The sequence below is a fragment of the Pararge aegeria genome, chromosome 11 (assembly GCF_905163445.1).
Source record: "Pararge aegeria chromosome 11, ilParAegt1.1, whole genome shotgun sequence".
In the NCBI taxonomy this organism is placed as follows: Eukaryota; Metazoa; Arthropoda; class Insecta; order Lepidoptera; family Nymphalidae; genus Pararge; species Pararge aegeria.
Window position 1 is genome coordinate 6,422,100 of NC_053190.1, and position 14,701 is coordinate 6,436,800.

Below are 14,701 nucleotides of genomic sequence, written 5' to 3' on the forward strand. Positions count from 1 at the left end.
TTTAATATCAAAATCTATGTCATCAAGACATCGATTTTCACCGATATACTGTCATATAAGTATAAGTATCGTTATTATTACTGGCCTATTTGTAGTGGTCGAAATATATTTGCGATACGGCGCGTCCCACCCTAGTGTGTTCGAGGTTTAAGCGTTATAAATATAAACATTCGCCGAAAGTGTCATAGATTCCGGCTTATTTTCCCTTTGCCAACCTCAGTGTCCCTCCCACTTTATTATTATTTTCGAAGTAAAAGAAAATCTTGGAATTTTAATCTATTTTTTTTAATGAAACTGGAAATCAAATTTCTGGAATTTTCAATTCATCAGTTTTTTCAAACGGAACAACAGAATAAAAGCCCATGAAAATTTGAAGCGGTCGAGAGATATGAGCTTGTGTACTCTGAAGCTCATATCTTTTTCCGATATTTAGTTATATAAAAAATACCAAAAAATTCAACCATATAAAGAGCCTAGGAAAAAGTTTTGCTTGCGTAACTAATTACCCTTTTAAGGAAATTGATAGAATCGATGGAATGTCATTAAGTTTATGGCATCCAATGTTTTTTTTGATCATAGAGAGTGTGTTTTTTATCATACTACAAGTTAGCCCTTGACTGCGATCTCAACTGCTGGTAAGTTATAATGCAGTCTAAGGTGGAAACGGGATAAGTTGTTAGGGGTATGGCAGTTATATTAAACCCGGTATGGGTTTAATATAACTGCAACTTCGTACCGATATCGGAACGCTATGTCGCTTAGCGGCACGTCTTTGTCGGTAGCGTTAAAAAAAGGGGGGGGCAAAAGATAAAGCAAAAGCCGGCAAAAGTTTCCCAATAGACATAAAATGATTATCTATATGTAAACTGGTGATATGCTTGCGAAAAATTCAGTGGACTTACTTCTATTTACAGTTATTAAATTATTTTTCATCCAAACCGAAACCTCAATATCAGCGCTATTCAAATTTTTAGTAAATCAGGTATTAATATAAAAATTTTACTTTTCTATTAAAATTAATGGATGTTAAAGTAAAACCAGAAATAAAAAAAAAATATTTTAATTTAACCCTCCATAAGTACTCACTTTTGTAGGCAATAATAAACTTTAAAATTTTAACAACATCGATGCTTATTTATTTAAACCTAGAATAGATACCACATAAATGATTACTGCAGAAAATTTTCTATTTCAATGTTTTTTACATTTACAACTTCTAAAACTATTGTTTTAAAATAATACTGCTACTCTAAGCCCCCAAGTGCAATTTTTAAATAAGTGTTTTTATGTATATTTTTTCAATCTGTCTATTTTAAAGGTCTTGAACCGATTTTAATTACAGTGTGTTTGCTTTTAAATAGCTAGTTTATTAGGCAAGTTTCTATGCTTTTTTTATTATAAAGCATAGAAACTTGCCTAATAGTAAGAACTTGAATAGTAAGCTACAACCGATAACACGGGTGAAACCGTAGGGGATGGCAAGTATTATAATAAGTGTGAAACAGCTAGTAACATACTTATTATCTATTTATAAATCAACAGCGAAATACATATAAAAACAACTTAATAATAAACCTTAATTTAGAAATACTATAGTTCTTTAAACGTACATTATAATCATTAGCATACACCCACAAGTCACAAAATTATATCTGAATTTTCGGTAAAAATAGCAAATACTTTTCTTCTTTATATTTATATTTGGCAGTGGAAAAACAAGGTAAATTTTTCAAGTGACGTACCACTTGAAGAATTTACCTTGTTTTTCCACTGCCAAGTATAAACATAAAGAAGAAAAATATTTGCTAAGGCCCTTTAGGTTTTCAGGATCCAACTTGCTACACGTCATACAAAGCAGGAGGTATAGCTGTTTGTTATAGAGCTCGTCCAGAGAAATACCACTGGCATGTTTATTTCTCTTTTATACATTAAATCCTAAACTTTCTGTCCAAATAATATGCTTTAATAGGCAAGGTTTACCAACATAAGGTTTTCTTAATTAAAACTGATAGTTTTCATACCACGGATTAACCTACTAATGGCAAGGAGACCGTGTAAAATTTAAAAAAATACGGTGAGGTGGTGTATGGTGAGAATTTTCGTCATTTAATAAGGTAGGGAGGTATATCTTCGTGGCTTTAATTTTATGTACTTTACATTATAACGATTAGTGCATGCGAGATCGGGACAGGTTTGTCGATTAAAAATATTTCTCGTCTTGTATACAACTCAGTCATACATTCTTACCTATGTGCCATACTTCAAAATACGCTCCACGCATGTTTCGCTACGATGTCGGATCATCCACAGATGTGAAATTTACAAGAAACTTCGCAATCCGCAAGGCAGCCATAGACAATTTTCTACTCTTTTTTTCATTCACAATTACTTTTATATATCTAATTTCTTAATATCAAGCATTAAACGTAAAACTATATTATCCTTAAGTTGTCTTAAATAGTTGTTTAGACATGGGACAAATTTAATTAGGTTCTTATTATTTATCTTGGATACATTATCAAAGGAACTTAAAAACAGGAGTATACTTAAAATTACGGCAATTTAAACTTTGACTGTAAAAACTTGAATCAAGTCACTTGGAATAAGTACCTTACTGCGTACTTAAAACCTATCGTCTTATATACCCTGTCAGAGCACTCATTGTACGTCACTCATAATAGTGTTATTATTAGTTTAAACCTATCAGTCCTATTTTACATTGTATATTATTCCAAGAGGGCATGGGTCATTTATACATGGGCGTAACCGGGGAGGGGGGATGGGGGGGATGGTTTATTTACATTAATATCTTAATAACCATCTGAACCCATCATTGACTACCTGACATTACTTAATTGTCATGCTAAAGGTTGTTATAGGTACCTTACAAAGTTTCGCTATAAACTTATACCCCTTAGGATTTTTTGTAACGCCCTATCGCCCTAATAAACCTACACCCATCAATTTACAGAAATGCAGATAAAGAATAGGACGGTTAAAAGTAAAAAAAAAACTTGTGTGTACTCATGAACACGCATTAGAAGTTATACTTCTTTGGCGTAACAAGATAAAAATCTTTTAAAAAATTTTATCTTTTGCCTTATTCTACGTTTGTAGAAAAAACTTCACTAATAATAGAAAAACTAAAATGTTTACTATAGCTAACTTCATGGTGTGGGTTTTTTGTGACGGTGTGCGCGCGTAATCGTAATAATTTACCCTCACCATTCTTCTAACGCGCCAAAAGAAGTATAACTTCTAGAAACAGTACAAAAAATAATTACTATGTCAAAAAAAGTAATACTATGTGTTGTTATTTCGTAAATGGTGTTTTTTCTTGTTCAAAATAGTTCTTTAGGGATACGATTTTTTTTAATTTTCGAACCACTTTTCATGAAAAATTAGGTGTTCTTAATTGCAAAAAAAAGTTATTACTGTAACGGGTTTAGCATCTTAAATTAATAGGTGTACGCCTTCATTGCCTTTAATTAATATTTAATTAGAAAAACAATCTTTATATCACAGAATAAAGTTGTAGAGCCATCCTATCAAGAGAGAAGGTTAAGAAAACATAAATTAATCAGTAGGTACTATTCTAATTACTTTAGTCTGGAGATTTTGGATTAGATTGAATAATTAAAAGGTAAAATACCTGTCTCTGTCACAGGTTGATAGAAATTTTAGTACTTATATGTTAGAGTTCTTTTCTGTCTGGACAGAACTAGATAAATAGGTTAAATATTATGTAATTTTATCTTAAATTAATATCTTACAATTAGTTACAGTTCAAGCCGGCTGTCGGGCCGTGCTGGCAGGAATGTTTTGGCACTGGAGGCTGGTCTGTGCACACATCTGTTTAGTTCATATGATTGTGTGGGTGCAGTAAAAGTTCTCTTGCAACGTTCACAGATTTTCCAGACACGTGGAGTCACTGTCTTCTCTCCACTTTTGAAACCCAACGTTTGTGTCTTCAAATTTGATGACTCGATTTTTGCAGAATTTCCTGTAAACATATAACGAATCGAATTATTATCATAAGCCTAACTATGATATACTTTAAAAGAGGCATATTTCGCTGTAGGGTACAAGGGCCAAGTTGAGTCAAACGGTTTAACGTAACACCACGAATCCATTGTGATGAGACCAACCGTTGCGCTTTCGCTAATAAACCATACCACCGTAGGAAGAGATGCAATTAGATCGGATGGAATTAGATGGGATGGGATGGGATGAGAAGGAATGGGATCAAACTGCGATTCACATTAATTACCTGAGTTCAATGATGACCCATTTGACGTAACTTGCCGGGAAAAAGGAACCGTTGTGTAAGAGCATCTTTGCATTACAGGGCGATTATTTTTTCGTCCACACCAATGCACCATTGTAGACTGAAAATTGAAAATAAATTATTTTACTCAATCGATTTTGTTAAAATATATTTCCTGGTTTACAATGTACATACCGATAATTAGTGCCGCAACGCCATTCAGCGTTTCGGTACTATGCCACATAGAAAGTGATTAGGGGACTGCCGTATCTCTAACAGATTAGCCCGCTACTATCTTAGACTGCAATTTATTACCAGGTGAGAAAGAAATGAAGGGCTAACTTGTAGTAATAAAAAAAAACACATATTCCTATTTCATTATTCATATATAATCCGCAATGACTAAAAGAATCAGTAAAGAAGTTACATGTAAATAACCTACCTTAAAAGCCTCTCTAAATTTGTTTGACATAATGTGGTAGAATATAGGGTTTATGCAAGTCGACATGTAGTAAAACACTCCGGACATATAAGTGAGGAAGTAATATACGGAGAGCAGAATTGGTGACTTTGCAAGGTGATTTTCAGAGGTGCCGTAGATTGCCACCAAGCGTTGGGCGTGGAATGGTGCCCAGCATACGAAGAATGCCACTACCACAGCAACTGGAATTAAAAAGGATTTCATTTTTTTACTAAACTGTTTCTACCTAGTTAATATCAAATATTGTATGAATTTAATATGCATATATATATTTTTTTAAATAATAAATCTCTACATAGTATTAATCTATTTTAACACATTCCGTGTCTCTCTTTTTATCCACTTATTCTTACCACGCTACGGGTGTTTACGGTTATTACTACCATTTAAATAATTTTTCACAGATAGTTTATATATAATAAAGCCTAATTAAGTTTATTTTAGGAAAAAAAAAAAAAGCTACCCAATAAAAATAATATACGAGAGAGCTGTAAACATTTCTCGTTTATTAAAAATTTGTTGACAACTACAATGTTTCCTACTAGATGACTCCACAGTCGCTATAGTACCGATAAAAAGGCACATGCTAATTTCTGCGTCGGTTGAACCGTTATGGCTTACTTGGCAAAGCGCTCGGGCCACGATTGCAGAAGAGACGCGGGTTAAAAACCTGCTGCTTATGCGAGATATTCTTGATATATAGATATGTGTGCCATAGTATTGTTTAGTATTATTGAAAAGCCCAGCTAGATAGGAGTGTTTTTATGGTGAGTACATTAACTTCGGCAAAACACCAATCCAAGACACAAAAGCCGTGATGAAATTCCTAAGAATAAACCGCTTTCTTTAAACGTTTCATCTTACCGCTTTGATCTTTACTTTAATCACATTAGTTAAACATTCTTTCAACATCATAGCAAATATTATATTATAAGTAAGGTTAGAACTCACCAAGCATTTTGATAACTCTCTTCGTCGACTGTGTACTATTCTTGCGTTGTATTTTCTGTATAATTTTTGTATTTCGTTTTAGGTTTTTTCCCTCCAGGTGTTCCTTGTTTGTATTTGATTTGTTCAGTCTTAACCCGATGAGAGAGTATAAAACCGTGATTACAATCATAGGAGCGAAAAAGAAAAAGAAAGTGGATATCTCAAAGGAATGCTCGATGATGACCCTTGTCTGTAAGCACATTGTGACCCCTCTGTGGACCCGTATGCCGAACTGAAGAGCTTGCGGTAGCGCCAGACCGAATGACGCCAACCACAGTAGCATAACGTGCTTTATTGCCCGTGATAATTTTGACATTTTGTGAGACACAAAAGGATGACAAATTGCTAAGTACCTCTCTATTGTAAATAGAGTGATTGTCAGGACGCTGGCATTTGTCGATGTCTCCGCTGCTAACCCGCGAATAATACAGAAAACGTTTCCGAATATGTATGGCCATTTGGACCAAATTGAGTATATTTCCTGTGGCATCCCACTTACGAGCAATAGAAGATCGGATATGGCTAAACTGAATAAGTAATAGTTCGTTGCTGTGTGCATGTTCTTGTTCCGAATGATTACGATACATGTGATCATATTTCCAAACAAACCTATGACGAAAATGAGAGAGTAAATTATAGTGATAGGGACTACGATGTATAGAGAGTCCCTTTGGGGTCCGAATATAAGTGTTGGGTCCACTACTTGGGACCCGTTTAGGGTAAAATTGGCTAGGTCATCCATAGGGTCCATGATTATTGCGATATTGACATTCCAATTCCAGCCATTTATCGTTTTGTTTTCATCATCTTGGCAAACTTCCACGTTGTTCCTGTTCTCAGAGTTGAGTTCCTGAAACAATTGTATTGAATTAATTTTATATTAGGTATTATAAAACTAACTGCAGCTCGCAATCTTCATCAGCTTATTACGGTTTTTTACAAATGCCGTGGGAACCGTTTTTATCCTGGCATAAAAAGTAGCCTTTATATGTCCTAGATAGCCATAGAGATATTTGTACTTACTCTATGGCTATAAAATCATTCTTTAAAATCATATATTGAAGAACAAACAAACACACTTTCGCTTTTATTTTATTACTTAGGTTCGTAATGTGCATAAGAATTTAATAAAATGTACCTTGTCGATAAAAACTTACGCGAAACTTTAAAAAATATGAAGTCGGTAATATCAGAGTTAAGCTCTACCTCGTCCATGAATAATTAAAAAAAAAACTCCAGAAAGTTCCAATATTCAAAACAAATAGAGGCAATAAAATATAAATTACGACCCATTGTCATTTATTCGATGGATTTCATTTCGTAACGTGAGTAATAGAATCATATAAACGTAAATATAGGTGATGAAATTTGCATGTGGCTACTTACCTTGTTTACCATTTACGAAATTACATTATAATACTGTTAGAATACCTTTCTTGTGAAGGACTCTACACACCAAAAGCTCTTAATCAAAATATTGCTGCTTTAAAATATAAGCTTTCAAACGTAAATTATACTTATTTGTCGTATTGTGAAGCCGGTGTAGGTATGAAACATAATAAGTACATATTATATTAAAACGTAAAACCGCTTCGTAATTGGAGGAGTAGGTAATCCTATCTGCATTAATCTCAGTCTATTGATGACCCTCTAATGGGCACCGGTACGCCTTTTGTTTAGTGAATATATACACGATATTAATATTGTGATTACAGAAGGCAGTAGTCCTTGAAACGGCGCGTATTGTGAGGAGGTTTCTCACTCTGGAGCCCTGACCACCGGTTGCTTGGGCATTCAAAAGCCCCGCAAGCGGAGGGTGGAAGTTTTTTTTTTTTTTATAAATTTTTAATAGTGTTTTTTAATTTATTCTTAAGCATTGTTAATAATTAAAAAAAAAAAATAATAATAATAAATGATAGACAAAATAATAATATCTCGTTTATTTTGACAGTATCCATTTCAATATATGTACAACACAATAAATAAGGTAAATAACTATACATTCATAATTGTGAAATGTAATTAAAACAGAAGTACAATATATAATTTAAAAAAAATTAACAAATAAAAAACGACTTTGTAATACAACTAAAAAGCAAGAAATAAATATTTTCTACATATTTTTAAGTTGGTGCCAAGTAAAACGTAGAAAGTGTGTATAACTATGTATAGAACATATACTTCGTATTCCTTTTTATATAGAAGCGATTAAAGTACCAGTACTTATCTACATATCACTTGACACCGAGAAAATTTGGATTTTTTTTTATTTCTTGCTTTTTAGTTGTATTACAAAGACGTTGCTTTTTTGTAAAAAAGTTTTTTCAAGCTTTTGTGTGATGTTAGTGGGTCATATGCATATCATAGTGGATTGCAGTAATCATATCTAAGTAATAATAGCCGTATGTCAGCCGCTCATAACCTTCTACAAAATAATAATAATAATAATAATAAATATTTATTAACCACAATAAATAAATAACAACATACTACAACTAGGCGTATGTTGCTTCGTTGTGGTCAACGGGTCATCTACTCAGCTCTGTGCCGCAGCACCATGGCAGTAAATGCCATGGAAAACTACAACGCTGATTTTCAGTAGGGACCAATGGTCACGGGTTTTCGCGGATCGGCAGCGATATGGCCTGAGGTAGTGTTTGTATACCCTATGGGTAAGTTATTGATAAATAACAAATATTATACCAACACTACGTCCTTATAACTTAACAATAATTATAAACATAATTTAGGTCTACAAAATAATAATTATTTAAACAAATATGTATGAACGCTTCATAAGTGCCTGTTGTAGGCCTACATGAATACAGAAATTTTTAATTTGAATTAAAAAAAAAAAACAAAATTAATACGATGCAAAAAGAAAATCAAAAACAACAACATAATAATACTACAGATTAAACTACTAACCGTAGGGCATAGAGCACAGACTATACTAAGTTAACACTAATTTGTTTTCCACGTTTTCGCCACGTCTGTCACCAGTGATCATTAAGCCACGTATTAAGTTTAATTTTGAATGATATTGGAAAGAAGAAAAGAAAGAAAAGTTTAATAAAGATATACTGCTTATCACGAAGCCGGGAGTTTAATGCTTGAGAGTGACGAGCATAAATTGCTTACCCACTATATACCATAATCGAAACACAACCAGTGTAATACTTATTATCAGTCTTCTTTTTTACTTGACCAAATGGTGCTCAAGTTACTTTAAAAATACTCAAATAGCTATAGGTGTCCCTATAATATTTGAAGGGTTCCCTCAATTGCTCCAGGATCCCTTCAACAGATCTTGACCTGACGAAAATGAGAACACATATATCGGTATACCATGCCAAACAAAAAAAAATTAAAATCGTATTATAAATGACCGAGTTCTGAGCTAACACACATAAAAAAACCGAATTGAGAACCAGTCCAGTAAGTCAGTTAAAAATTAATGAAATATAATTCAAAATCACTAATTGCGTTTTTGGTCGCAATGCACGGTGACAGTATTCAATTGTTTAATCATATTATATACCGAAGTATGAGTGAATACGGTTCTCCGAATCACGAATATGGATATTCACTTACTTCATTACTCATAGTAAGAATTCCATTGGAATTGCGTAAGGATGAAAGTAAACGATCTTTAAGGCACTCTTAAATGTGACGAAATTGGACAAACGCCAAAAAGACTAATTCGCAAATAAATCCGCAGGAAACACCTTTATTTTCGATCTAGTGAAATTAGATCTTAGAGTTTTCTAAAATCCGTCTTTCAGTACCACATAGTAACGTCAAATTCCACCATCTACGTTGATAAGTATTTTTTGTGATTATTATTTACATTACATGAATCTGCGTACAAACAAGATATTAATTAAATTGGTATATAAAAATTCGGTATTACTGTAACAAAACTTAAATCACACTTGTACGGTCAGTGTCGAATGTCAATAAGAATTCAAACACTATTATTCAATTTTAGTTATTTCTGGCATTATATGACCTCTGGAAGGGCGTCTGTTAGTGACCTGCTTATTGCCTGTTTAAAACTTGAATTTACTATTAAAAACTTTAACTAAATTGTTATATTTGTGTCAAAATCTTTTCCTTATATTTATATTTAACTGTTTTCAAAAAACGGAAAAGGAATACTCAGAGCTTTGTCATTTATAAATCGATTTATTAATTTTTTTTTTCTTATTTTAAACGGTAGAACTTTCAAGTGTTTCCACTGTCATTAGGTCAAGAACTATTAGCGGGATCCTGGAGAGGTCCAGGGAACACTTTGAGTTATATAGGCACACTTTAACAATTTGGATATTTTTTACAGTAACTTATGCAAAGTGATAATGAAGACCGCCGATTGGCCTCCGGAACTACTCAATAAAACTTAAGTATTTCACATTTATAATTAATATTATATATAAATTCATGCCAGGGATTGAACTCCACCGACTTTATTTATATCGACTTCTAACTCGGTCCCCGACAGGGGGATTGAAGAAACTCAATCGTCTATCATCGCACTAATGTGTACAATAATTGTGTAATTAATATATCGTATATTTCAATAGAAATACAATAGGATTATATATTTGGTGCTCTTTATTTTGTCCGCCAATTCTCCGATATAATAGCCTAAGGGAGATTATTGATATTTGGTGTCTGCCTTAGTATTTTAACTGCCTCGTTGTTAGCATGTTCGACTCCAAATATTTTTTGATTCAAATAGGCACATAGATGGCACTGTTGATGAGTGCATTACAGGTAAAATATGACATAGAAGTGAGTTGAAGTAAACTCGTCAACTCGTAAACTAAAACTACGAGGGTTCCAAACGCGCACTGGTCTAAGAAGAAACCCACAAAAAACTTAGCTGGTTGTTTTTTTTGTTATCACCATCTCACAGAGGGGGTATAGAGTAGAGAGGTTTCCATCAAGAAATTCTTAGGTTTGGTACCAGAGTTGGGGAAAATGGCGGTGATTAACCCCCGTTATTCTGAGAGCACGTTAGTCTGACGCTCCTGCGCCTGATCTCTTTCCGGTCAAGTATGAGCTAACCGTCTCATCAGACTTTGAGAGTGAGGAAATAGTGGAGTGCTCCTGTGTTCGTGCACACACTTGTACAATATATCCCGCGTTGTTGGAATATCACTGAATAACCACCATGGCCGAAATCGGTCAGGGAAAAACTGTTTTAAATATTTTAGATTGATGTATAAGTTCAAGAAGTATTTTCTTATATTAAAATAGCGTCATATGGCCTCAATGTTGATTTTTTTATTTATACGCTGTGCCGTGTAGTGGTGGTAGATCAGAATACGAATGTGCTCAGCTCTCCTCTTTCCGCAGGTGCCCTACGAGGCGACTAAGGGAATTGAACGGAGAACGGGTAGCAGCGTTTTCTACTATAGTCTACTAACATCTACGTCGGGATGATTATGGGCAAAACCTCCCTCTGGACTTTTAGTCCTGCTGTGGACTGCTATAGGTTATTGGAGGATTCTAAAGATAAATCATACAATCAAAACTGTTAAGTTATGGTAGAATAAGAACCTGGTATACAAACATAAATGAACAATCTTTTTTGGGATCTCCATTCAGTGTCCCGGGGACCTCTGCTCTCGGTGTCGTGACATTTTGCCTGTCTTGCAACCCAATCGTAACGCTATAGTTTGATAACTTAGTTTCAAAATAGAGCTACGGGACGCTAGGTTAATCATCATTCGACATTTGCCTACACACAAGAATCTAATTGAATAGACACAGATGTCTCTTCTTTTTCAATTCAATACTTCTTTCTTCTTCTTCAGTTCAATACTTGATACGCAATTTCTATTGGCTTATTTTAACATAGGTGAATGTTATGAGCATTATCCAAGGGACCTCTTACACGAGTTAAACAAAAAAAGTCTCTTACACATACAATATTATCAGAAGTTTATTGATCGACAAAGTATTCCATATAAATTATGTACCTATTCAGTACAACGCCTTGGCTACGGGGCATTCACCTCGGGTAAATTATATCCCGTCCCTAACCCTTGAACAAGAGGTAAGGCTGCTTTTACACCAGATATGTTTTAAGCTGTCTAGCTAAGGTTATGTACCATATCTTCAAATAAGGACCTTTTTTTTTATACATAGCGAAGCTTATCACTGGTAGAACCGCATTAATTGAAGCAACGTTTTTTGTCTAGAAGGGATGAGACTCATGAGAACAAAGTAATTATAAGAGTTAGGGATGATCTGTGCAGCAGAACGCATTAGTTGAATAAATCACGCAGTAACTTTGAAGTCTAGCTTTAACCTCGCGTACTGCTTAGCTATCTCATTTCTGGTGAAGCAAGCAAGCTGCGTTGGAAAAGCGCAAAGTTTACATTAACGTTTAGAAATATTCTGTAATTTTTTTTTTAAATTTTACTACAAGGTAGTCCTTGAATGCAGTATTTGCAGTACTTGGTGGTAAATGATCATGAAGTCTGAGATGGCAACGGGCTAGCCTGTTGGGAGGGTATGGCAGTTATTATCAAACTTAGCGACATTGTGAAGACGTCTAAAAGGACAATGGATATCACTAGACATCCATTGTGTTATTTTGGAAAAGTATTCCGCTATTTTTAGATTTGTCAGTTAAGTTTAGCTTAGAGATTTGTTTACAACAGAATAATTGACACTATTGTCTATTCAGTAAACGTTTTTGTCTGTTAATGTCTTATCTTATCAGTTTTGTCTTGTAATAAAATTGTACTACTGAGTGCTAGTTCTGCATGTTCTACATACCAACTTAAGATCAGATCATTGTGGCCAACAAATTACTGTTTTGAATAATATAAACAAAGATGAACATATCGTCCGATAGCAGTGTAGGCCGATAACTAAGAGCAAATTGACGCGATTCAAAGGTGAAATATCATCCAAAATTCCTGCCCTTGTCTTTAAGAACGGTTATCCTGACAGCATTTATGGTACGCTCTTTAATATTATAGATAATGAATTTAACAAAATATTCAATTTCAAACATATAGATTTCAATAAAAAAATAAAGTTTAGCGATTGGGCAACTATTGGCATATACAAAAGTAGAGATAATTTGTATGAGCTCTATAGTGAAAAACAATATAACCATACTCCAGCTTTCCTACAACACGTAAAAATGTACTCTAAAACGTTTAAGAACGTTTGCTTTCATGCTAAGTCGCTATACTTTAAGGATCAAATCATAAAATCGGATAACAAAGTACAAACGACCTGGAAAATTGTTAATAATGAAACTGGGAAAGCTAAATCTCGCAACGTAAACTTTGAATTAATTATTAATGATAATAAAGTTACCGCTGACAGTGAGGTTGCAAGTACCTTTGAAAACTTTTTTCAGAGTGTTCCTATTTTGTTGACTGATTCACTTAATTCTTCACCTACTGCAGCTCAGAGTTTATTGAGGAACAACGTTAATGAGTGCAACGTTTTATTTAATTTTAAACATATATCTGCATATGATATAATAAAGAATTTTAAGTTGTTGAAACAGAAAAAAACCGGTGATTTATGGGGTATGTCTGTAATGGTAATATCTAACATTATAGACGTTATTGCCCCTTACTTAGCCATACTTTTTAATGAATGTGTTGATAGAGGTACTTTTCCAAATTTAATGAAACATAGTAAACTTATACCTCTATTTAAATCTGGCAATAAAAACGACATTAACAATTACAGACCCATTTCAATCTTACCAGCTCTTAGTAAGGTCTTTGAAAAAATTATATTAAATCAACTTTTGAATCACTTCAATGTAAATAACTTACTACATCCGGAGCAGTACGGTTTTACTAAAGGTCGTAGCACCACGGATGCAGGCGCTAAACTTTTAAAACATGTGTACGATGCCTGGGAACATTCGCAGAATGCCATTGGTGTTTTTTGTGATCTATCCAAAGCATTCGATTGTGTTGATCATAAAACCTTGCTTCTTAAACTAGCCCATTATGGTATCAAAAACGTTGCACTAAATTTGGTTGCCTCTTATCTCAGTGACAGAACCCAAAGGGTTTGCATAAAAGACATTAAGTCGCAGGGGTCGGCTACGTCAATGGGTGTCCCACAGGGTTCAATCTTGGGTCCCTTTCTATTTTTGGTGTATATAAATGATCTACCACACCATGTCAGTGAAACCTGTGACATTGTACTGTTTGCTGATGATACATCTCTAATTTTTAAAACTGATAGAGGTAGAGACAACTCTGACGATGTAAGCCGTGCTATGTCGCATGTGTCGCACTGGTTTACTGTCAATAATTTACTTTTAAATGCAAAAAAAACTAAGTGTGTGGAATTTATTTTACCAAATGTAAAGAAAGTTAATAAAAATATAATAATAAATGGAGAATCACTAAAAATGGAAGATTCCACAGTTTTTCTGGGCATGACCTTGGATTGTAAGCTTCAGTGGGGTACCCATATAGATACACTAGCAGGTAAACTAAGTTCGGCTGCCTACGCCGTCAGGAAAATTAGACAGATTACTGACGTAGAAACAGCAAGACTTGTTTACTTCGCGTACTTTCATAGTGTGATGTCTTACGGGATCTTATTATGGGGAAAAGCTGCTGATATTGAAACTATATTCATATTGCAGAAAAGAGCTGTACGGTCAATATATAAACTTAAATCACGTGAATCCCTCCGTGAAAAATTTAAAGAAATTGGTATACTTACGGTAGTCTCACAATACATTTATAACAATATAGTATTTGTAAGACAACATATTAGTCTTTATAAACAAAAAGTGGATATAAACAGTCGACTTACAAGAAATGGTCATAAATTAGTGACATCTGCATATCGTCTGCGAAAGGTGCAGAAGTCATTTGTGGGATTGAGTATACGCTTTTATAATATGATTCCTAAGGTAATTTTGGACCTACCAATGCATAAGTTTAAAGAATGTGTTA

General features: G+C 33.9%; 1 protein-coding gene across 1 annotated transcript in view; it reads right to left on the bottom strand.

The window, feature by feature from the left end:
- Positions 1-3,181: 3,181 nt before the first annotated feature.
- Positions 3,182-14,701, bottom strand: part of LOC120627597 (pyrokinin-1 receptor-like) — a 43,841-nt gene continuing 32,321 nt past the window's right edge. The window contains exons 2-5 of the mRNA XM_039895609.1: positions 5,700-6,588; positions 4,710-4,930; positions 4,271-4,388; positions 3,182-4,003 (exon numbers count right to left, since the gene is read on the bottom strand). Of these exons, the coding sequence (XP_039751543.1) occupies positions 3,780-4,003; positions 4,271-4,388; positions 4,710-4,930; positions 5,700-6,489 (1,353 nt within the window). The 5' untranslated portion in view covers positions 6,490-6,588 and the 3' untranslated portion in view covers positions 3,182-3,779. The remainder of the gene's footprint in view (positions 4,004-4,270; positions 4,389-4,709; positions 4,931-5,699; positions 6,589-14,701) is intronic.